The sequence below is a fragment of the Trachemys scripta genome, chromosome 7 (assembly GCF_013100865.1).
Source record: "Trachemys scripta elegans isolate TJP31775 chromosome 7, CAS_Tse_1.0, whole genome shotgun sequence".
In the NCBI taxonomy this organism is placed as follows: Eukaryota; Metazoa; Chordata; order Testudines; family Emydidae; genus Trachemys; species Trachemys scripta.
Window position 1 is genome coordinate 76,240,610 of NC_048304.1, and position 26,267 is coordinate 76,266,876.

The following is a 26,267-nucleotide window of genomic DNA, read 5'->3' on the forward strand; positions in this document are numbered from 1 at the left end:
ATATAGGTTCAAAGGGGATTTATTTAACAGATTAGCAGGCCGGAGGAACCCATTATTCCTGTTCCCTAGAACAAGCATTACCTCAGGCTAAAGGGGCTGAGATCAATTCCTCATCCTCTACACTCCTAGGCTGAGAGGAAACATTGAACATGCCAATTTGAGGAAAATAAGCCTGTTGTTGTGTTCTTTTAGCACCACATTGGAGGAGGAAGGTGGTACTCTAACCGAGCTCAGTCCACAATATCAGCAGTAAGTAAATGTTAAATATTTCACTACTAATTATTTTTTAAAATGCACATTAGCTATAGTACACTCCCATTTATCTACATTCAGGGGGCATCCAAAACTTTTGGAAAACCAGGTATTCAGATAAACAGAAGTGCTATTAACTAATATAGTGCTACATGAAGGATACACTGTAGATTTGGATAGCTAGGATTTTCAGATAAAGGGAATTCAGATAACTGGAGTTAAAGGTTATTCTTATTGTAGGTCCTTCATCATTAGGTGGGCTCAGAATTTCTAGATTAGGACATATTTTACAAAGATAAACTAAGGAGTAATGAGGAAATGTAAAACTTCTGTGAAAATTAACACTTTCTGCAATATATTAAGCTAAAAAAAAATCTCAAAGAGCTGTAAGAACATATACATACTATGCTGTTCATTTCTGAAGACTCATAACTTCCACATGGATGGACACTCCCAATGGGCTCCAACCCTTCTTCGTCCCACATATATGTTCCATCGGAACTATCAGATGGAGAAAGTTCAAAAGAGGAGCCAGCTCTGTAATCCATGTCCGGAGAAATCAAGTTGTTCCCAATAGTATGCTTTGTGCTTTCATTCTTGTCATCTACTGCTTAAATAAAAACAAAAACAGTCAATAATCCAAATAATTTAGATTAAAATTAGCACTTATGTTTCGTGTTATTAACATGTAAAAGGATCTGAATGGAAGTGGTGGCAATGGATATTAAAATATTCTCTAAAGTCATCAAGGCTAAGCTTAGGAAAAAAACAACTTTTCCTCCCCCAGTTTCAGGATGTTATAAACTCAATATACCCACAAGTTCCTTCTACCAACCTCCAATTTTTTTCCTCTTCCAGCCCTGTAACAATTCTAACAGAGTGAGAGTATTTCTTAAAATGAACAAGTGACTTAAATAATTGTGAATTACTCGAGTATGCTGAGCCCAGACAGGGCAGAATAGTAATACCTCTCAAGAAAAAGGAAAACTTGTGCAACGAAATGCCCGTTAATTAGCGGAAGAATATAGGATATTAAAAAACGCAATAACTGTCCCAAACAATTTCTCCTTATGCAAAAGAACTTAACAAAAGTTGTTTTCCAAGAGCTAGAGCGGGGGTCGGCAACCTTTCAGAAGTGGTGTGCCGAGTTTTCATTTATTCACCCTAATTTAAGGTTTTGCATGCCAGTAATACATTTTAACGTTTTTAGAAAGTCTCTTTCTATAAGTCTCTATAATATATAACTAAACTATTGTTGTATATAAAGTAAATAAGGTTTTTAAAATGTTTAAGAAGCTTCATTTAAAATTAAATTAAAATACAGAGCCCCCCAGATCAGTGGCCAGGACCCGGGCAGTGTGAGTGCCACTGAAAATCAGCTCGCGTGCCGCCGTTGGCATGCCTGCCATAGGTTGCCTACCCCTGAGCTAGAACAACCTTCCTCCACACACACACTTTACTGACATTGATTATATTAGGCTAAGTTACTAAAAATGTATTGTAGATACGTAATAATGTATGATTGAACTGACATTATAAGCCCATGTATATAGGCATTTAAATGTGGCTGAGTTAATTTTTTTTTAACCTTCCTTAAATAGCAAGGTTCAGAAATAATTTCTTTTAAAAAAATCACGATTGGCAATTAGTTATTTTAACATGATCTCTCCCTTTTTTCTTACTGTTTGCAGGAACCCTGCATTCTGGCAGCTTCATACATCAACAAGGTACAGGGCCAACTATGCAGCTTCTGCTGCAGAGAAAACGGCTTGCTGGTAATTTTTCGAAGACCAGCACCCCAAAGAGACCCATGGGGGAGCAGAGAGAAAAAGGAGTAACATGTACCCCACCAAGAGTTTGGTAAAAAAGGAGAGAAATATCACTTCCTCTCATCCCAAAATAGAGAGAGGGGTCAGGAAGTTGGGGATGGGAAAAGAGGCACGTGTACAACAGAACACTACAGAGAGTTCAGAGCCTGTTTTAGTGATACTAGCCCCGAGCTGTGCTCAATGTTCCTCCCACAGCCATCTGTGGAGAACCTGAAGGACCATTTGTTCTCCCCTCCAAGTAGCCTTTAAACTCCCACCAGGAATAGGAGAGGAAACTGGGCTTGTGTCCCCGTCCATCCCCAGGCCCTCTAAGTAGGGCATTCACCCACCCAACCCAGGGGCAGCTCCAGGCACCAGAGCACCAAGCGCGTGCCTGGGGTGGCAAGCCACAGGGGGCGGCCTGCCGGCTGCTGTGAAGGTGGCAGTCAGGCAGCCTTCGGTGGCATGCCTGAGGGAGGTCCGCCAGTCCTGCGCCAGTCCTACCCACCGTCAAATTGCCGCTGAAGCTGCGGGACTGGCAGACCTCCCGCAGGCACGCCACCAAATCCACGTTACCAGCGGACCTCCCGCAGGCACATCGCCGAAGTCTGCCTCAGTGCCGTGCTTGGGGCAGCAAAATACATAGAGCAGCCCCTGCCCCAACCTCAAAAGTTCTGAGAAACTAAACATTGCCATGAATTTATTCCTCAGTGTGAACCAGTGCCTCTGATTTAAACAAGTTCGTTTTAGAAATCATGTACTATTCTAATGGCACAGACTATCTCTTTTGCTTGTGTGCATAAAAGCACTTGTGCAAATCTACCTGGGGGAAGGGATATGCCACCTCCATGGCATGTTGATTTCCCCTGTCAGATGCCAACAGGTGGAACACCTTCCTCTTCTGTAGGTGCTATATACATCTAAGTTACTGCTATGTGAAGAGGGACTGGGGATCTCTTTTGAAGATTGGGGATTTATAAAAGCATGTACAACGTGGTGGAGTTGTTCGCCACTGGAGCCATAACATAAAATTCTTAACTTGTGCAAATTCCTAAACATAACATAATACAAAGTAATCCTTCGGAAATTGATGTTATGGCTCCCATGGCAAATAGCTCTGCCATAAATTTATAAGCATGTATAGCCATAGGTCCTGAAACTAGGGGTGCTGCTGCATTCTCTGTCTTGAAGTGGTTTCCCTCAGACACGATTTACAGTTTGGTTCAATGGCTCTCAGCATCCCCACTATACAAATTGTTCCATCACCCCGTGTATAGCACATTTATCTGTTAAAAGTGATCTGATGATTTTTAGGCTATTATATTAGACACATGTTTAGAACCCACAGTTCTGCCCTCTCTCAGATCAGGACAAAGCAGTAAATGATTTTCAGTCTCATGCAGGGTATAAGAGGCACCCATCATGCACACAGACCCAAAGTGTGATGCAATATTAGCTCTGAAGGAAGGTATTTCCTAGTATATTGCAACAGCTGCAAAAAAGCAAAATAAATGAAGTAATACCACTGCAAAAATAATGGATAAAACAACAAGAGCAAGGCTAATAGTGCAGCTTTTTAGTGAGAAGTGTCAGTTTTTACCATAAGGAGTTTTCATTAAGCTCCAGCAACACCTAATGGGTCATATTTCATTGGATTCCTATCTTGTATTTCAGCATCATATAATAATTGACATTTACTAATACTTCATTGAAATAAATGTTAAAGATAAGCATAATTCACTCTTGAGAACCATCAACTGAAACTTAAGTTCATTACATTTAAAAAAATTTTAAAACATGAATTGCCATTGTCATCAGTTTTTCCCTTTCTAAAAATATCTAAAACAGAATAACAGTTTTCCTTTGGAGGACAACTCAGTTTAACATCTTATATTAGTAGTATTCAATGTTTGTACAGAAGACTGGAAAATCTAGTATCCAAGGCCAAGGATCATTTATCAATATGGCACTCAATACAACTAATTTGGGAATATAGAAAAACTAGTTTTACTTTACCATGATTTAAATACATTAGGAATATTTACAAACAAGTTAGTATTTCAAACAGAAACTTATTTCTCTACATAAGATACTCCTGAGGGAATTTTGCGCCACTGCATGTGCGCAGAAGTCATGTCTCATGCAGATTTCTTTGCTTCCTTGCAGAAAAGTGACTTTCTGACAGGGAAGCTGCAAGAGCAGTCACGCACCACTCCCTAGCTGCGTAGGTACATCGTTTCACACACCCAGAGCAGCCAACGGAGAGGTAAATCACCACAGGGCTGGGAAAACCATAGCCAGTGGCTCCTACCTGAGCTGGGATCAGCAGCTAGTCCCGGCTGGGCTGGAGATAGGAGAGGACGGGACTTATCAGACCCAGCCCCAGAAACCTCCCCCAGCTGCAGGAAGCTCAGCATCCTCCCCTACTTCCTGCTCCTCATCGCTCCTCAGCTGCAGGGGGCCAAGTCAGTGTATGGGAGCTGCTCCCCTATCTGCCCAACCCCCATGCATCTGGACCTCCCATACCCAGACACCACCACCAAGCCCCACTCCGTACACCCAGAACCCCCCTAACCCTCCATACCAAAATCCCACCCCACTGAACCTCAACCCCTGCACCCAGATCACCTGCTTCCAAACCCCCACCCCTGAACCCAGACCATTCCCCGCTGAGCTCCCTGCTCTCAAACCCCGAACCTGATGAGCCCCACCCCTGTGCACCACCTGAGCCCCCCACATGGACCCCATGCCACTGACCCCCAACTAGCTGCACCCAGACCCCCACCCCATCAAGCCAACACTGCTGAGCCCCAACAACTTTCACCTGGAGGCGTCTGCAGAGTCCTATTGCCCCTGCACCTGGAACCCCACCAATGAGCCTCTATGTATCCAGATCCTCCCACACCTCGACACCCCTCTGCGCTGTCTGCATCCAGATTGTCCCACACAGAACCCTCTCACTCCACACCTGGATCCCTCACACACACCTGGATCCTGCCTGGTTGAGTCTGCCTGCCCCACACCTGGTGCCCCTGGCACAGACAGGCTGTTTCTGTGGCAGGCCCAGGCCTTGTGCTGTGTCAGAGTCAGGTGCAGCCTCACTGCTGAGTCTATGTCCCAGGGAAGGGGGAACAGGGAGGCTGCAGGGTGATCTCCAACCGTCGTACAACTAGTGGCCTGTGCTCCCTACTGCCATGCTAGAGCCTCTGCATTTATTTATTGACAAATAAAACTTGCAGAATTTTGCATCATTTTAAAATATTGTGTGCACAATTTTTAATTCGTTTGAGCTTTTTAATTTAGGCACAGAATGCCCTCAGGAGTAATAAGAGAAAGTTAAAAAATAGAGTACAACAAAATATTTACCAGAAACATCTATATCTAGCCATTCATCGGTGTTACAATGAGGACTTTCACTTTCCTTGAGAGAAGTGACTGGATCTACTGGTGTTGCACTTCCATGCCCTAACTCTTCAATAGGGACTTCTTGCTTCACTTGTATTGTTCTATTTGAATCTTCTAGATCTATAAAGTCATCGCTAAAGTCTTCACTCAGGTCATTCTTCTCAGAAGAGGACAAGGAAGATATGGATATTTCATCCACATCGTCATTCATGCATATGACTTTAGAGCCATGCTTCCCCAGACTGTCATGAAGGGCTTCACCACATTCTGTTCTTTGACTGTCAATTTTTAGGTCTTTTCTCTCAATGGCTCCATTGACATTTACCGTAATCTCAGAGACCTTCACTATGCACATCTCAGTACTTGTACTTTTGCTGTTATCCACAATGATCTTTCCAGTAAACTGCTGTCTGGTAGGTTTCAGTAAAGAAGGACGACTCATTCCATACCCCAAAGAGGGTGATACCCCGGATCCATTTGAGAGCAGTGGCTTTCTTAAACCAGAGGTTGATATAGCAGTGCATGGCCTGGTAAATCCATATCTTAAAGGTTCATTTCCACTGGGTGCATCCAACTGTTGGGCATTTCTTGACAACAGAGTTGATCTCTGAGATGCTCGAATAGCCAGATGTTGTTTTTGATAAGGCCTTGTAAGATCTACAGCTTTATTAAAGGAATGTGATCTGGTTAAGGATGCAGCGGGTAGGAAAGAATTCTGAATGGAATGTGAAAAGCTTTGTGATCTAACCATTTTTTCACAGGACAAAGATTTAGCATTGTCTGTGGATTGTGCCAAACTCTCTCCTGAACTGGTCCTGGTGGCATTGGAGTTAATTCTGCACCTCTGCAAGTCTACAGATGGCCTATTTCCATAAAATCCATTTAAATGTGATTTTGGAGCACTGAGTCCAGAATACGAAGTCCTGCCAAATAACGTACCTTTGGTGAATTTCGCTGAACTAGACAGTCCAGGCAAAGACTTTTGGTTTAATTCTTCCGTGGAGGACACAAACATGTTGACTTGCTTTGCTGTTTTTGATGTTACTGAAGAAGTGCTGTTCAAGCCCACCCTGAGCACATCTTTACCAAATCCTCCTTGAGAGGGAGGATACTTCTCAGAATCAATTAATTTTTCATTAGAATTCTGGGAAGAGTTAGACTCACCACCACTTTGATCACCAAGCTGATATTTATTTGATTTTTGCCAGCTAAAAGCAAAGGAAGACATACGAACAGTGCCATTGTGCTTGCTGCAATTTTTGCCACTGCTGCTATGAGAATTCCCTGACAAGGGAACAGCTGTCCTATTTGACATTGGCTGTAGGGTGCTCCCTAAAGATTTTGTTCCATACTTCGGTAACTTGGAAACCAAGGATGTTCTGATATGATTTTTTTCTTCCATGAGCTATTGGGTTCATTGGTCCTTGAAAGTTTCTTGAATCTGTGGAAATGCAAAAGAAAAAAAATATATTACACTTGAATTAACAACTCAGGAGAACACAATACAGCTAAAAATTATAAATGATCATGTGACAAATGGATGCCTAATTATACCAGAAAAATACAGTTTACCTATACATATTTCAAGAGTTTCTAGAGATGTTCTAACCACCATTAGTCAATTGTGCAACATATAGCAAACAAAATGTTTCAACTACAACTGGAAACGGTTTGCTAATGGTAGCCATCTTACTAAAAGGGTGAGATCATTTGCAGTATTGCCAACATCAAGTGTTAAAACTCAGTGTCAGGTCACACAAAAAAACATGATGGATTTAAAAATAACTGTTGCATGTTTTTAATTTGCCCTCTGGTTTCTAAGCCTTTAAGATAAGCTTGAAATGTTAAAATAAGTGTTACTCTGCATGAAGGCAGGCTAAAAACTATTATTTTAAAACGAAAGTTGAATTTCTCATGCAATCACTTGATTTCAGCATCTGGAGCTTTATGAAAAAAAAAATTAAAATATCCCAAGACTCATGAATAAGTCACATGAACTGGCAACACTGACTTGTGAGAACTGCAGTATAGATTCTGACAGGAATTAGTTTTCAAAATCTTCCTTCTTCCTCACCCACCAGCCCCAGCTCTCTGATAGACTCCAGACTACATGGAAAACTATTGTGCTCTCCAACTGGAAATTAAATACCCCCGACTCTTCCTGATCCACCTAATCTGAATTAACACAAACACAAGCCATTTGTACCGTACTGGAAACAAAGCCATCGCTGCCTGGCTTGGTGAAGGAGGGACACTTTCTGAGTTCTCCATTTTTGTTCCATATGCATGGCTTCCCTCTCAATAACCTCTTAGAGTATATAGGACCTACAGGTAGTTGTCCACTCAAGAAGCTGAACAAAGGTCCCTATGGTTCAGTAACAAGAACTCCAAGCACCTCATTCAGTATTTCAGAGCTTTGAGCAGCATGAGCAGCCACCCAAAATTGCAGCACTTGTAATATCACAAATCATGGCAACCCTGTACACATTTGGCTAAAGGGTAATGAATAAAACTAAGTGAAAGGCAAAGTTTAAAATTGTGAATATATTTACAACAAAATTGCACCAGAATTGAGGACAAGAGTCAAAGAGAAAGTACAATATACTGAAGTACAGGTATTGCGCTCACAAACCCGACCAACAAGTTATTTTAATTCTGTAGTGTACTCTATCTTTTGGGACTTTTCAATTGCTTTTGGTAAGTAAGTAATGCTTGTATACTGTGACTTTGTAAATGATAGCAGATGTCATATTCTATGCATTGCAAATGCCACCTGTTATATAGAATTTTTTGGCATGTTAGTAGTTTTGGAGAGATCACTGAAAATTCTTTGGGTATTGATCTCTGATGTTACTCAATTTTTATTTGGGAGATGTGCAACTTTTTTTAAGAGCATTCCACAGGGTTTAACATTAACATTGGCGGAGTGTAATGTTAATACTTGTGGATGAGTTGCCTGCAAAGTCAAAAACTAAGACTTGTGCCCATTCTTGCTTTCTCATTGTGCATAAGATTTTATTTATTATTTTTTTAAACAAACAGAAGACAGGTTCCCCATACCCTCCTTTAATATTAGAAATTCAGTTCTAGAGTATGGCCAAAACATCACAAGATGCCAAAATTTGAGAAACAGAAGAAAAATACTTAGGGCACTTAAAATTTTTAATATCTATTTAAATTTATTTAATGCCAATGTCCAATGAAAATGTAGATGCTTCTGTTTGTTAAAGATTCAACAACTTCTGCCCACTAAACTAAGCAGGATTCATAATATACATCAGATCCAAGGCAAATCCCTCACCCACAAATGTCTTCAGCAAAAGCAGGAAAGTCCAGAGTTAACATCCTTGATACTTCTAAGGTTAAAAGCTAAGATTTTTTTATATTTTTTTGGAGAGAAGAAATTACAGGCCTCCTTTATTCATGATAAGGAAGCAAAGCTAAAACAACCACCCTATTATTTTAAGAATCATTTGCAAATCACCCGTAAGACTGACTATTTTCCATTCTACAAATTAACTGGACTCCTCTTACTCAACTCCTTACCCATCCCCAGCCCAAAACCAAAACAAGTTCTTTTCAACTTCAGTTTCTCATACGCTCTGTGCCAGACATTCTTCCCTTCCCCCTCCTAGACAATTTTAACAATATTTGACAGAGGGAAAATGTGTTAAACAGTCAAAAACATCTAGAAAATTCTTCAATCCTTTTTACCCCATTTTACCTATAAAACAGCTTGTTTGTATGACTGTGTAACTCAGGGTGTGTCTATACATCTGGAGCCCAGGCTCTAGGACCCTGGGGGTGGGAGGGTGCCAGAGTCCAGGCTCTATGACTCTGTGGGGTGTGAGGCATCCAGAGTTCAGGCTCTAGCCTGAGCCTGAAAGCAATGAAAACAGTCTCCAGACTGAACCCCGCAAGCCCAAGTCAGCTGGCACAGGTTAGCCATGGGTCTGTTTTTTTTTTTTTTTTTTTTTTTTTTTGCTGTGTAGACATACCCACAGACACCCCTTGGCAAAGGGTCCTCCGGTCCTTGCAAACGTTCATCTCAGACCTGACAAACTCACTACACCAAACACATTTTACAGGTTATTTTTCCATAATGGAGTATCACGCACAGGTATCTTCAGAAAGCTCATAACTTGTCAAGGATCAGTCATTGCAAGATGTTTGTGCGCGTTACATTTAAGGAATAATGTATTTATACTGAAAAATATGCTTTATGGTCTGGAGTAGAAATTGGTCACCAGGACATGTGTCTGAATGATGGCTCATTCAAGTCATGCCTCCCTAGTCAGCTGGTGAATAATGCAAGATTCTATTGTCTACCCTTTCCACATCCCAGAACAGTCAGTCAATGAAAAACAACAAACAATCAAAATCTCTTAAATATAGAAAAGAAACTCTACCAGGCAGAGTTTCATCCGGCCTGTGAATAGACACGAAAGCCTTTTTCAGTATAACAGTGTAAAGAAAGAATCTGAATCCATTCGCTGAGGGAAACCTCTGATGGAAGGGGATGCTTTCATGAACATTTGTATCCTAGTTACTGATAAACCAGCCAGCTTCTAAACAGACTGAATTTGGAGGGGAAAAAATCTACTTTATTAGATAAAGTTAACTATTGATAAATGTAGAGACAAATTCATACTTTATGATTTTGTTTTGTAACCATGTTTCCATCACTCTCTGGTTTCTAGTTAAATCTTTATTCTTTCACATAATTAAACAAAAGAAGGTTTATTTAAGGGCTCACAAGTGCTGCGTGGTTTACAGGAGCAATGGTTTAAAGTAAAACTGGTAAATTAGGGTACACAGCACCTTTGGGTGCAGAGGATCTGGAAATTCTGTGAGTAGCCAGTGTCAGGGAATGGACATCCCAAGGGAATGATCAAAGAGATTTGGGGATTGGAGGAGAATGCCTGACTGGCTGAAGGGCTGATAGCTGTCAATAAGCTGATACCCAGCTACCACAGGAGAGACTCCCTCTCATTGGAGGCAGGGGGTAACAGGGTGACTCACAGTCCTGAGAACCATCACAAACCTGAAGTTACGTTTGTTTAAAAAATTGTGACAAGATGTAAATGTAGGGAACAGGAACAGTACAACAATGAAAAACTTATTTAAAGTTACTTATTAACAAATTAAGACCGTCACAATGACATGTCAAAGTCTGGGGTACACGTCATCTTCATCTTGTATTTAAAGAATAGATGGGGTAGGTAGACAGGATTACCGTTATAACTGTCCAAATTAGCATTATGAACAATAAATAATAGATATGGAATACTGATGGTCAGAGTAGGTATCCTGTCACTATTTCTGCCGCCTCCATCATGGAAATGAAGGACAAACAAACAGTCAAATTAATCTCCAGCCATGTCATTTACTGTAGTTTCCAGTTACCGTGTCCCAGATAACAAAATGTAGGTCACATTAAAAGTAAATCAATTCTGTAATTTTAACATACTCAAGCTTTAACTGTCTTACCATACATACTATGCATTCATTAACATTCAGGGAAAAGGCTACTGAGTTCGTTTTTGTAAGTGATATTTTAAGTGAAACAGTATTTTTAATACTTCATAAACTAAAGGGTCCCTGGCTCAGCAGCTGTGCATAAGCTTAATCAGCAATTCAATAATCTGCCTAAAGATGCTGCCAGAGTATATAGATTTTTTTCTAAATGCAGGGGGGGAGGTGAGGGAGGGAGGGAGAGAGATTCTGGAGGTAATGGCAGCAATATGCAAGAAACTAAGGTCAGAATTGATCATGGATTTTGGTCTTCGTAACAAACAGGTTATGAAAAAGATTATCTCAGGTTATTGCTGGAACAAGTGTGTGTGGGGAGAGGGGAATAGCACATCTTTCTTTTGACTCTTTCTATTCTCCTCTCTATTCAGGACTGATACAGCAGCATTATGTTCTCAGAGCCAGATTGCTTTTTATATTCGCATAAAAAATTGATAGCCATAAATAATTGAACTGTATAAGACTAGGGAATTTAGATATGACGCTGCATTCAACAAGTCTCCTTTCCAACACAGGATTACAAATGATGCATTCAATAAGTGAATGGGATTGAAATTTTCAGAAGTCAAGATATAGTAATATGTTTCACAGCTAAGAGAAAGAAACAAAGCCTGTACAAAACAGTTTTGGAGTTCACTGTGCAGCACTAACATGAAGATGGTAATTTGAGACTGAACGACATGAACTTTGTACATTCATCTCTGACTCTCCTCTGCCAGATAAAGGAATGACATTGCCTAGTCTCATTAAAGATAAACTTTTATTGAAGACTGGTTATGTTTGCTTCAAATATTTTTTTTCGTTTAAAAAAAAAAAAATCAAACATTCAGAATAGTGTTTCTGTTCACCTATTTTAACTGTTGATTTGCAGAATGCAACATATTTTGATATCAGCAAATGGAGCCCAGGTTTAAAAATATTAACGTTGAGAAATTATATGTTTATTAGTAGGCAACACAACCAAGAGTCTAGAAATGTTAAACAGAAATATATTTATAAGATCTCCAAGAAGTTGGAAGACTTCTGAAACAAATCCTAAATATCTCCATTTGTTGATTTTTGTTTCTGTTTGTTTAAATAAAGATACCATACTCCACCCCAAGTCTTTCCTACCTACTATTCCGGCCATCACTAAGAAAAAATACCTGCAATAATTTGCACAAAAAAGTATTAGACTCACATGTCTGGATCTGGTCCTAACAAGCACAAGATTCAAATGGGGGCTCCCAAAGCAATGAAGGTTTGAAAGATGTTCCTCTTATACATTCCACCTCTAAACACAAGACCAAATATAACAGTCCCTTTCACTGCCACTACTTTTGAGAGCAGGAAAAACATTTACAAGAGTCAGCATGAATCCTACTCTACAAGAAAGATGAATGCATGAGTGAAAATATTAAAATTTTTATACCTCAAAAAAGAATAAGGAGAAATATGTTGTTTCTTTTCCTCGAGATCTATTATTAATACATTCCTACTCTTCAAGATTTTGGGGAAATTCCTAACAATAAGCTCTACAAGGATCACAATAAAATTACTATTGAGCACAGGTTTCTAACAACAAAATAATGGACTTAATCAGTGTTCATATTGCTAGAAGCTAGTCCATGGAAGGCATACTTGTTATGAAGGTATCACACCATCCTTAAAGTATGTTTGTGAAGAACTATAATAAAAGCTCAATATTTCTACTTCTAATGTGTATTCAGTGCCATCTGTGAGATTAAGCAAGCTTACAAGTTTACTGCTGTATTCCTGTTCATGCTGCAATGCCATCGCTACTTTGTATCACCAAAATTGTTTTCTAAATTAAAGTAAGTTATACTTCTACAAGCCCACTGAAGTCAACGAGATTGCTCAGGGATCACTGATAGCCAAGTTCAGCCAGCAAAATCTTTATTAATGATGGACATGCACAAAACAAGATCAGCTTGCTTCAAAATCCATATTATGTATGCAAAGAGGGCAGTTGGAAATAACATTTTAATTGAAAAGTGGGCACACTGATAAGGCTCTAATGAGATTGATCATGGATCTCAAAGTGTTTTAAGATTCATAGTCACCTTTCAGTCTAGAACTGCTTTTTAACCAAGTTGTAATATGAGAGAGTCTGGTCTCAGTGAGAACATTAACTAAAAACCTACGAATGGTATTGGATGCATGAATCCACATAATAATGCTTTAATTAAACTTTAGATTACTCCTATGCCACTATATTTTTAGCAGGTAAGCAACCTAATGATTATGGTAGATAAGTATAACACCTTGTTATTATGGAAGAATTCTGAAAGAGAATCAGCCATATCTAAGTAGACGAAGTTAGGATGTTCCTACAGATGAAGTCTGTTCCAGATGAGGATTCTAGGATCAGTCAATAGTTGGGCTTCATTAAGATTCAATAAGCTAACTGAACATTATTCTTAGTGAAGTAGCGTACAGATGTGTGACCACAACCATGTGTCATGAGACATACACCAATGAATGCTAATCCAACAAGTTTAATCACTGAATGTGCCAGGTATAAGGATAGCAAGAGCTTTTGGCAAGACAGTCCATTGAAAATGGATATCAAACCTGAAATTAACAGGTATGGGGTTAGTTTCCTGCATGTGCAGGGAATTTCTTCTGAGCATTAACTTCTGTGATCAAAGTTGATCACTAGGAATGACACACAAGTAAGCCAAGGGAGGATCTGTGGAATTCCTTCAAAATGCGAGACCTATACATACACTTGTTAAGAGACGCCTTGCATGGGCTGGCTATTTACAGGTAAGCTTTGTTCCATATTTATGCAAGTAAAGCGAAATCTTGTACAACCATAGCCAGCCTTACATTACCAAAAATCACACCCCAAGAATTAAGTCCTCACCAGCAAATCTGACTTAAGCCAGAGTCATCCCAAGAGACAAATAGGTTTATGTAATCTGAAGTATCATCAGGGTGGTCATAAATGAATGGACTGCTGCCAAAGATTGCACTTCCAGAATTAATTTCATGTCACAAACATATTAGGCAAAGTATGACTGCCAAGACAAGTCTCCATTTTGCATTTCTAACAGAAGAACTGTGAGAATACAAATATTGCTGTGACCAATCTGTCATGTCTCTATATAAATGTAGAAGTCCACCATTTTGGGAGACTCTCGAAATGTTGACTTACTCCTCACAGATAGCAGAGACCTCTCCGAGTCCTAACTGGTTGTACACAATAGGAAAATATAAAAATGTATAACTTCCCACTGGACCAGTGGACAAAATTTCTTAAGACAGGGGAAAGAGCCAAAAGTAACATAAGTTTAAAGTATTTCTGTGCTCACTGAGATAGCAGGAAATTTGCAGACCAGCAGAGGCAGAATTAAACTGTGTTCTCACAAAAGAAGGGGGCGAAACCAAGTATTTATCCTGACTTACAAGTGTGGTCCTCTCTTCTAGCCTGCCATAGCAGAGAGAAAAACGTGTGGAATGGGAAAACTGTGTGTGAACAAGAAATAACCAATACACCTCTACTCCGCTATAACGCGACCCGAGATAACATGGGTTCACATATAGCTCTGTAGCAGCGGGGGTCTGGTGGCACTTTAAAGAGTCCAGGGCTCTGGCTCCTGCGGGGAGCCCCAGGCCCTTTAAATCACCACCAGAGCCCTGCCGCCACTACTCCAGGGCTGCAGCAGCAGGGCTCGCCAGTGATTTAAAGGGCCCGGGCTCCCCGCAGTGGCCGGAGCCCGGAGCTCTTTAAATCATCACTAGAACCCTGCCGCTGCTACCCCGGGGCTGCGGCAGCAGGGCTCGCCAGCAATTTAAAAGGCCTGGGGCTCTTTAAATCGCCACTGGAGTCCTGCCGCCCCATCCTGATATAACGGCGTTTCACCTATAATGTGGTAGGGATTTTTGGCTCCCCACGACCACGTTATATCGGGGTAGAGGTGTATTTTCCTTGTATTTTAGTTTGAGTATATCCACTCATTTACTAAAATTTTAGAAGTCATGCAACAAGATAAGCAGGAACGCAGGCACTGCATATATCCACATGCAAGTTTCAGAAGGTTAGGCATTCCTGTTTGATAAATTTCCAAGCATCTTAACGGCTAACTGTATTAACCTTAAATATTCAGTGCCCTGTACTTCACTTTTCTACATAATCTATTTCCTTTCATATATTCACATTTTCACAGTAAGCTTTCATCACTATAATAGAACAGTAGATTAAAATTAAAAGAAGATGCTAAAGCAAACTAGTTTAATTCAAGATGTTTAATTGACCATTGTCATATTAAAAAGTGGACTTGTCAGAAAGTAATTGACCCTGCCAAAATCAACTCACATTACACAAGATTCATGAGAAAAATCACTGTACTCTAGTGTTAACTAACAGAAAGTGTGCCTAACTATAAGAAACTTGTCAGCATCAATTCCCACTCAGAAGTGTCTTACAAACAAAATGATATAAACAAAAAATTCAGACTGCCTTCATGGTGGTAAATTAAAAGAAAAAAGTTGAAGAGGATTCAGGATATTCCACCATTTCAGAAAGGTATAGCCCAATAAAAATATCAGGAAGTCTGTCTGAGTACAGTAACTTAGATAGCTCCACACAACAACACTAGACTTCAGATTATTACAAAGAGTTTGTCCTGCTTTGGCTACTGAATTTAAAAAAAAAATTAAGAGCTCAGCAATGATATGCATATTGATTCACCCGATGCTTGGAATACCAATGACACTGAAAGTACCCAGAGGTACAGGTACCCACTGGTAATTTGTATCCAGTATCTGGACTTATTTTCAAAATTAAATTTGAGCAACAGATGTCCAATTTAAGTGTAAGAATCTAGTTACTAAGAGACAAATATTGACATACAATAAAATAAAGGTTAACTATTAGCCAGTAAGTATCCTATGAAGACAAATACAGTAGAACTTCAGAGTTATAAACACAGTCAATCACTCCCCTCATTTGAAATCAGAAATAAACTATCAGGCAGCAGAAGAGACCCAAAACCAAAAAATCAAAAACAGTACAGTACTGTGTTAAACATAAACTACTAAAAAAATAAAGGGAAAGCAGCATTTTTCTTCTGCATAGTAAAGTTTCAAAGCTGTATTAAGTCAATGTTCAATTGTAAACTTTTGAAAGAACAACCATAACATTTTGTTCAGAGTTACAAACATTTTAGAGTGACAAACAACCTGCATTCCCAAGGTGTTTGTAACTCTGAGGTTCCCTTGTATGTGTTTGACACAGACTGTACCACATCATACAGTCATACCAGATTACATGATGCTGTGATAACACAGACTATAAAAATGAATCAGGTGCCAGGGCAAAGATCTGATAATTAATAGAAAATTACCATACACTTAGTCTTATTGTAGGATCCCTCTCCTGCTTGCTACATTGGTTTTAACAAAAATTTCTCTTTAATGCTCAGCATATTTAATCTCTCAGATTAAATAACAAGGTAAAAAAAGAGTTCCTTAACAGCAGGAACTCAAAACAAACATAGTATTCACAAGAGTATTTCAAATTCACATGCATATAGCTCTATTTGTGTACATATTGCATTTGAACCATATTTACAACTAGATTATTCCCTAAATCTATATCGATTTTTGTCCTCTGATTCAGGATACTTCTTTTTTGCATCTACTCCAACCTCAACTATGCAAAATTGCAATAGAAAAACAAAAGACATGTTTCATGTTCAACCTACTTTGGAATCTAGCAGTAGTATATAAATTGAAAAAGCTTATTATTAAACATAGTTCAAAACATGTAGATTTCTATACTTGTAAATTCAACCTTTTTCACATCCAACACCTGTCCCAGAAAAGGAGGAAAGTTGAAGTAATCTAGTTGAATAGGAACTACTCTCCCAATTTGACTTCTAGATCTGATACTCAGTCAAGAGGGCAAATAAAAAGGATCAACTGAGGTTGAAGTGATTTACATCTCCCCATGAAGGAAATATTATGAGACGTGGTTAAAACTGATTTGATCTGGCCCTCTAGAACTGCAACAGCCACCACGTTATAAGTTTGTGTGCATTGTCTAATCTATTTAGATGAATTCTGTGCAGGGATATTACCTTCCATATGTCAAACAATTAAGACTTCTTAACATATTGACAGTCTAGATGTTGAGAGTACTTCCCTAGCCAAGGCTATATAACCTCACTTCTCCATGCAATTATCAGTTTATAGAAGAACACAAGTCAATTTATAGCCCGGCTGAGAAGGAAGAATCTTAGTTAAAAATTTGTGTCAGCAAGTAATCACTTTATCCTTATGAAACAGAGATATTATGGAATAGTAGCACCGTGGCGATACAATATAAAATTCTTAGCAAGGGTAACAAAAAAAAGGATTAGAGCTGTTGTTACTGATTATAAGGAAACATGGCACAGCCAGGCATCTATTATCTGGGTAAAGACAGGAAAATCTCAAAGACACAAGTTCCTGAACAGAAAAACAGGCCAAAAACAAAGAAAAGCAATTTAAAATCATTTATGTACATAAAGGGATGATTTCAATACCAATCAAATTGTCAAAAATATTAGTAACTCAGATCTCTATACAAGGAGTAACATTCATTGTTGGAAGAGGACAGCATATAGAAAAAGTAGCTTTTAAGATGATAAAATAGACCCATCGGGATTTGCTGTTTATACCCAGGTAAGCACTGGTGGGACAATTTAGTCTTTATTCAGCAAAATTCCTGTTACTCCAATAGGATTTTTGCCAAAGCGCTACCAATATATAATGGAGTACAGCAGTATATTTACTAGGTTTACAGATGCAGATCTCAGAAGAATATTCAGAGAATAGTTTTTTTATTCCTGATGAATTCCAGTTTATATTACTAAATACTGAACCCTCACAACACACACAAACTTGCTAGTTCTTAAAACTTAATGAATAACAAGTTCATGGCTAGTAAATTTAAAGTCTGGAGAAATGGTATTCAACACTTCCATTTCTGAATCCTATAATACATCTAAATTTTAAGATGCATTCCAAACTTCAGCCCAGTTGTGGTTCAGTAAATACCATAAAGATACAAAAAAACTATTCAACTGATTTGCAGCCAAAGTCACAACATTTTGTCCTTACATAAAGCAGCTTCCTGAAATCTTTAAATCCAGTGTATCATAGCACTGCTTGCAACTAAGAAAATACTCACCAACCACCAAAAGTTTCGGAAGCATACATTTCAAACTAATGACAATCACAAGACACATTCTCACCTAACACTTTGGTCAACCTTATATTGGTTAGGTGGTTTGAGGAGAGCAGCCAGAGATAATGGCACAGGTAATATCAGTCCCTTTGAATGGAGGGAATATATCTAACATTAATTAGCAATTTACGAGTGACTTCAAACCTCCAGCAGCTGTTCAAGTTCATATTACAGCAGTAGCCCATTCAGCGTTTAACTACATGTGTCCGAGTAGGAAATTGGAACTTTTCCTTTCAGACGTAATCTATGCCACCATTATCCATGATCTTGTTACCTCAAGATTAGACTACTGCAATGTGTTCTCCACGGGGCAATATCTTAAAATCATTCTCAAGCTGAAGCTGAGGCAGAATGTAGCAGCTCACTTAGTAAGTGGTGCATCTTGCTGGGAGCATATGAAACCAGTGCACTAGGGTCTGCCCTGGCTACCTGCTGTTCTGTAGGTGGAGTTTATGGGGTTAGACAGGTTGGTTATTCCTATAAAGCCCCAACAGCCTGACCCAAGGGATCACCTGTCTCCATGCTGTACTGCCACAGTTGATTCAGCAGAGATACTCAAGCTGGATTCTCCTCATTATAAAAGAGAGGCGACAGATGACCTCTTGAGGTTCCTTCTAGCCCTACATTTCTATGATTGTCTGTGTGGGCTCAGACTCTGGAACCTGTTTCCCCACCTAAGTCTGATATAGTCAATCTGGTGACCTTCCAGGCACGTTGCAAACAACATCTGATAGATTTTTGGAGAGGGCTCAAAGTATGCTTCCCAGAAGCATGAGAGATAGAAAGGAGTTTCTGTAGGCTGGATGGCTGAGTTCCCACTGAAACGATTATTTGAATGCTGCTGGGGTTTTAATGTATTATTAATGATGTTTTGGAACATCTAGATTATTGGATAGCCATCTTTTTTATTATATAAATTTAAGTTAAAATTATAATAAAGGCTATACTGGGTAGTGTACAAGGTGCCAGTGTTTTACTTAAAGCGATATTCAAGCCTGAACTCCTACTATAGGTATTGTTTCTCAGCAAAGCAATATTTAAACACAAAAGCATACAAACTATTGGAACACACTTCACATAATGGTATGACATTCCCTACAGTAACCCAACTAGCACCTCTATCAGCCAGTTTAGCTCAAAGTCACTGAAGTTTAAGATCAGGCCACATAAAATAGGATAGCTCTCCAACCTTTGAAAGTTCTGTTCTGCCCACCAAACCTTAACTATTTCATTTAATTTGTTTAAATACAGATATATTTCAAAATAAAAAAAGTAAGGATAGGGTGAGCATAGAATGTTTCCAACAGGTCAGATAACCAACCACTGAGTATAAAGTTGTATAGAAAATATGGCAGAAGCTCATAAAAAGTAGGCCAATATTTTTAAAGACAGGAGCCCAAAGTTAAGCTTCTAAACCCATATTTAGACATCTATGTGGCCAGAATCTCTGGATGGCTGAGCACCCAACAGCTCCCACTGACCTCACTCATCTAAACAGTGTGTCTAAATATAGCTTTAGGAGCCTAACTTTAGGCTATCATTGAAAATGTTGGGCAGTTTTCTCTTCACAAAATATTATTGTGGGAACTCACTTACATGTTCATGTCTCATACCTGAGAAAGAAGTTTGCCTTTGATGTGCTTGCGTGCATTACACACAAAAACCTACTGCACTTCAATGTCAAACATTCTTAGCTCTAATCCATCTTCCTCACTACCTCAATCAATTGTGAATGGGAAAGGAGAAAAGAGTATACCCTAGACTGCTTTAAAAAAAAAAAAAAACACACACACACGCACACAAAGTGGCCTTTAATTTCATGTTGCATTTGGTCATAGAAGTATCACATTGTAGTATTTTGCAAAGATATCCTATCCCTCTAAATGGGAACATTTGTTCCTAACTCTTACAGTTAATGAGATCCTCTAAATACAAGAGAGTTGAAAAAGGTGACTTAAAAGTCATTTAATGACTGGCTGCTGAAAATGAAGCCACAAAAAACAAACATCCTCTTCACAGACCCACAGCTGAAATGTAACAAGATACGATTCTTTCACAGACAAGCTATGTGTAACTTTAACCAGTGTTGGCAAAATTTACACCAGGTGTCAGCCATCAAATTACTTTTTTAAAAATACGATTAAGTTGTAATTCAAATTTTACTGTAACTTAAGGAGAATCAGATACACCAAACTGTTTTATTTTCTATACCAATTATTTCCAGATAATATATACTGAAGAGGGGCTTTCATACATGAACATTTTAGATGCTTTTCATGTTTTAATGACAAGTTTACCAATTACCAAAGTTTATACAAGAAATAGATCCCTCATTCTGTTTTCCTACATATTATACTCTCCTCATATTTGGCCTTGTCTACATTAGTCTTCCCTTAAAAAGTTATCCACCACTGGTGGCTGTATAAAGAGTTCTAGTCCTAGCAAGGCAGCCCAGAGTGTATTTTGAGTGTAGTCAAAATACCAGTGGCCTATCTATATTAGTGCTCCCTCTTTAGCCAGCACTGATGGAGCTGTGTCAAAGGTAGCAAGGGTGGAAAATTTTAAGGTGGTGGTGCAGTGTAGACAGCCTTTGACACTACTGTGGAATCATGTTTGATTTGTGGAATCAATTTCCATAACAACAAGTGTGATATCTTAAATATAGGATTATTACTTCACTGTGGGATCTAAGGCAGGAGAACTTTATTAAATAAGTATCTTTAGTAAGAGACTACACCCAAAGATACTACTAAAACTATTTTGTGTAAGTATTCTGGAGGCTATTCTTGTTTGCTCTTGTAAGAGAGTTTAAAGAAAGTATTCATGGTCTCTGCTCAGAGTGTGTATGGGACAAGTAGGAGGGTTAGTAAAAAGGGATGGATGCAGTATTTTCAGTTTTTCACTCCATGCATCTGAAGAAGTGAGGCTTTTTTTACCCACGAAAGCTTATGCCCAAATCTGTTAGTTTTTAAGGTGCCACCGGATTCCTTGTTGTTAGCGTGCTGATGATATCTAACTATAGCTCTATCTCGTCCAACTCAGACAATGCAGTTCAGCACCTTAACTATGGTCTAGTTGAGATTGTGGCATGCATGAGAGTGAGCTGGTTGAAGCAATGATGGTGGGTTGGGGAAAGGGAGGAGGAGAGAATGGAGGGAATATCAGTCCCTTTGACTGAAGGAGTACCTCTGCCATTAGTTACTAGGATTCAGTCTAGGAGTTATTCTAGACCCCAGCTGCTGCTCAGCAATCACATTACAACACTGTCTGCTATTTACCTTGCTTTACTTACAATTTTTGTAATCTTAGATGCTTATTTTCGGGTAGGGTTTTAGGAGAGGTTTTTTCTTTTCTTATTGGTCCTTTTGGTCAGGTGCCAACCAGGTTGTTTGAGCTTCTTAACCCCTTACAGGTGAAGGAGGGATTTTATGCTACCCTTAGCTGTTCGTTTATGACAGGGTGGGAAAAAAATGTGTAGGTTAGCTAGCTGAATTCCCTTTTTTTAAATGATTATTTTAATGCTGCTGGGGTTTTATTTTAGTACACCTCTACCCCGATATGGGGAGCCAAAAATCCCTACCGCGTTATAGGTGAAACGCTGTTATATCCGGGTAGGGGCAGCAAGGCTCCAACGGTGATTTAAAGGGTCCGGGGAGCCCCAGAACCTTTAAATCGCCGGCAGAGCCCTGCTGCCGCAGCCTCGGGGTAGTGGCTGCAGGGCTCCGGCGGTGATTTAAAGGGCCCAGGGCTCCCCGCAGCAGCCAGAGCCCCAGACCCCTTAAAAGCGCCGCAGGAGCCCTGCTGCTACCACACTATATGCAAACCCGTGTTATATCAGGTCACGTTATAGCAGGGTAGAGGTGTATTAATTAATTATGTGCTAAGTTGCCCAGAGTGCTTTGTATAGGCATCTTTTTATTAGTTACATTGAAATAAAATAAAGTATGCATTTTAGCCTCCTAACTACTGAAAGCATCACTAGTTATTTGATCTCCTTACCATCCCTTTTGGCAAGGAGTCACCCAACATAAACCTAACATGGATCGCTTTCTCTTGTTAAAAAGATAGCCCTCTTGATTACACTTCAGCATATTGACAGTATCTCTGTAGAATATGCAATAAATTTATCCACTGAATAGAATTAAGGTTATCATTTCCAGAGATATGAACTCTAGCCATTTTATGCAAACAAGATTTTTTATTATTTAGACAGCATGATTTTTGCAAGATGCTTCTGGTTCTACAGAAGCTCTGACACCTCTTCACTGTCAGTGGCTAATTCCAAGTATCTTAGAGCCTGTCTATACTTACGCGCTGGTTCGGCGGCAGGCAATTGAACCCAGAAGTGCTCGCCGTCGACTCCGGTAATCTTGCTCGGCGAGAGGAGTATGCGGAGTCGACGGGGGAGCCTGCCTGCTGCGTCTGGACCACGGTAAGTTCGAACTAAGGTACTTCGACTTCAGCTACGTTATTCACGTAGCTGAAGTTGCGTACCTTAGTTCGAATTGGGGGGTTAGCGTAGACCAGACCTGAATCATTTTTAAAGGATATAGTCAGATTTGAAAGTACTAGGCCCCATTCTTGAAAACATTTACACACGTGTGTAGTTGTATTACACTTACTGGGACTATTCATGAGCATAAAGTTACTAAAGTGTGATTTGGCCAGATTGAGGTCATGTTTCTGGGGGAGAAAAGATGGTAACTACATTACTAACTCCTTAGATAAATATTTAGAGTTTCTTTTAAAAAAAAATCAAGGTTTAATAAAGACTAAAAATAGAAATTTTCCAAAGTAAAAATATTCCCATTATTTGTTCAAAGTAGTTTTTCACTTGTATTTACAAAACAATATCCTACAATGATTGCAGACAGAACACTGGGAACCTAATAATGAACCTAATTATGAACAAAATGAAATTGACTAACCAATTTTCATTATCCACCCTGACAGAGCAAAGGATGAAAAAGAGCATAATAATGTTTTTAAGTTCTTTACATTAATAATAACCAAAAAGATCCATATTTAGGTGCCTAATTTTGGCTAAATATTGCAAAAGTGAGTGCCTAATGTTTAAAATATATCAATTCTACCTTCGCAGAATCCATTGCACTATGTATGCTGTTTGTTTACATTTTGAATTTCTTTCAATTTCAAGAGAGTTTATTAGTTTCACTTTTGCTTTGGAGTGTCAAGTACTAGAGAAGAATGTTTTTTAAAACAGTTTTTATTGGAATTTACAAACATTTCCATGTTTTGTATTGCGTTTTGGTTCTATAAAAATGCACCAGAATAAAAGCATACAGTTTGCACCAGAATTAGTAGTAGTAGCAGCAGCATTTTTACCAGTGTATTTTAAAAAAAAGAGCAACTGGCCTAGACTCCAGGCTCACACACAACATGAAAATACATGGTAAGAGCTTAGGCACCAATCCAACAAGCTGACCCATGCAAGTGGACCTCTATGACCGCATGGAGATCCACTGCCTTCAACAGGAGTCTTTCCACAAAAATACGCTTGAGGAAAATTTAACCAATGAACCATACGTCAAATGCACTCTTTTCAACCCCTGACAAATTGAAGCTGGTGAATTAACCACTGAGTTCAGCTTTTGTTTTCAAAAAAACGAACAAAAAACCTTTACAAAACCAATTGCAACTTCAAAGACTAAGTTTCACTCCCTTTTCTATGATATGCAGCCTTCCAATATTCTACTTGTCACTGACTTTTTTTTTTTTTTTATAAATAAACACACACACACAAGACAACGAGTAAAGTGTTTTTGGTTCTCTCATTATGGGAAGAGATGAGAAAATGCTGTTTGTTAAGTATTAAATATAAATTTTATATAGTGATGTAGGCAACCGGCTACCTCAAGTACTGGCCCACATATCTGTCATGATGTTTCAGTCTCCCTCTCCTTACCTTATGTCTGTGCTGGACACTAGTATGCTGCTACAGCATTGTTCCCATTCAGTTTTGCAATCTTTGGCCTGGTCTACACTACAGAGTTAGGTCAACATAAGGCAACTTACAGCAACCTAACTATGTCAGTGTCTACGCTAGAATAGTGCTCCCACCGATGTAAGCCGCCCATTACATCGGCCTAGTAACTCCACCTCTGCAAAAGGCATAGCACTTAGGTCAATGTAGTTAGGGTGACACAGTGTCTGTGTAGACACTGCATTACTCACATCTCCTGCTGGCAGTCCAGAGCCCTGCCACCAACTCCTGGTGAGGAATTGGGGGACAGAAGGAGAACCCAAGCCCAGCCACTGACATTCTTGTCAATTTCACAGCTGCTATTATTTCAAGCAGGAATCAGAGAGGAAATGTGAAATAATAGCAGCTGTGAAGCTGACAGGAATGTCAATTTCACTGTGGGTAGGTTCCCTGCTGTGAAATTGAGCCCCTGCCTGGCTCACAGCTGGTGCCATCAGTGCTCCACTTTAGTCAGTGAAAGCACTCCTGGTGAGGACACACCCTACCAGCAGAAGGAGGGTAATGTAGACACAACCGCTGATTTAATTACTGCAGAAGCTGAAGGTCAACCTAACTTTGTAATGTAGACAAGCCCTCAGTTTGAAGACAGAGCTTGAGCTGCTCCAAGTCAAGGTTAGGGTTTGATGTTGCCTACGTTCATTGGCACATTAAAGTACATTTTACTGAATATGAAGTTACAGGAGGCAATGGGTGGTACAGGCAAGGTCTTACCCTGGTTAATGGAATGTGAACTTATTTATGTCCAAAAACCATTTTCCTGCTATTGTTACAAACAATCCCTAGAGTAAAACTGAAAGACAGAGAAAAAGATTATCTATTTTTTCAGGTTGTTTACTTCAGGCACGTGCATTTCCCATATTAGACCCCAACCCTACAAAGAGCTCCTCGCACAGACTCACACTTTGCACAGATTCTTTTCCTTCAGCAGGGCCTTAATTAGCGGTTTCCCCTGTTGTTTCTGTGGGTGTTACTCACCAACAGAAAAAAAGTCATGGTTAAAATAGAGAAGAGGTGATTGCAGCGGTGTACCACCCAAGACTACTTTTAACTCATCATCCTGCTACCTTTACCCCCAAAGGATGCCCAACACAGGCATGGCAACCCTGGTGTAGAGCCCTGCAGCCCACGACGGCCACACCTGTCGCACGGGTAGCACAGCAGTGAACCCTGCAAAGCCATCAGCTGCTGCAAGTGACATTCAGACAAGATGAAAGGTTAAGGCTGCGCCCTGTTATTAACGTATCATGCAGGGAGAGCCTCCCCCCTCCCCGGGCGGCTCATGTTTGTCATGACACATCCCCCTGGCCTAGAAGCCTGGTGATGCTGCAGCATCCTCTGCACAGCCCGCAAATCACAGCCAAGCCCCAACCCACCCAGGCACCACGAGATGGGGTAGCTGCATCTACAGCCGGACGCCGGCCAAGGGGTGGGGAAGAGACCTCCAGCCGCGCAGCCCAGGGGAGGGGTCTAGCCCCCCCGGTACTCCCGGCCTAGGGGAGAAGGGTCATGCTGCACTCGCCCCCCGCCGCCGCACTCACCGCAGGGATGGGATGGGATGGGATGGGGGAGTCTGTACGGTCTCCTCCTGCGGGGCCCGGGCTGTGCGCCCCGCTGTCTCGGATGAATGCCGGCAACCGGCAGCCCCTGGCAGCTAAGGGGTGGGATGGGCAGGGCTCCGCGCACACCCGGCCAGCGTCCTGTGCTCTGGCCCCTCCCCCGCCCCAGAACACACGCCCCGGAAATCAGGCCAGGCTCCGACAATGAGGTAAGCGCCTGCTACTGCGCACGCGCAGCCGCTGCCGGAAACAGCATGCGCGCGCCCGTCCTACTCCGTCTTCTCCCTCGCCCCGCCGGGGCGCGCGCCCTTCTCTTCCCCGTTCCATTGCTCTCAACGGCTTTTCCCGCCCGCCCTGACTCAAAGCTGCGCTGGGAGAAGGAGCGTGTCTAGGCCAGGCCTCCCCGTAGGGATGGGGGCGGGCGCTGATGCTGTCTGCATTTGACACACCCGACTGCAGCATGCGGATGGTTC

At 40.3% G+C, this 26,267-nt stretch overlaps 1 protein-coding gene across 8 annotated transcripts in view; it reads right to left on the minus strand.

The window, feature by feature from the left end:
- Nucleotides 1-25,947, minus strand: part of CCSER2 (coiled-coil serine rich protein 2) — a 133,814-nt gene extending 107,867 nt beyond the window's left edge. For 2 of the 8 annotated variants that reach the window (XR_004646404.1, XM_034775342.1), the window contains exons 1-3: nt 25,777-25,944; nt 5,427-6,906; nt 657-862 (exon numbers count right to left, since the gene is read on the minus strand). Coding sequence is in view for 7 of the 8 variants with exons in the window: in XM_034775342.1 (XP_034631233.1) it covers nt 657-862; nt 5,427-6,867 (1,647 nt within the window). In the remaining variant the exon portion in view is untranslated. Of the gene's footprint in view, nt 1-656; nt 863-5,426; nt 6,907-25,776 lie in introns of all 8 variants that reach the window. The other 6 variants (XM_034775341.1, XM_034775339.1, XM_034775345.1 and 3 more) reach the window with 6 other exon arrangements.
- Nucleotides 25,948-26,267: the final 320 nt, after the last annotated feature.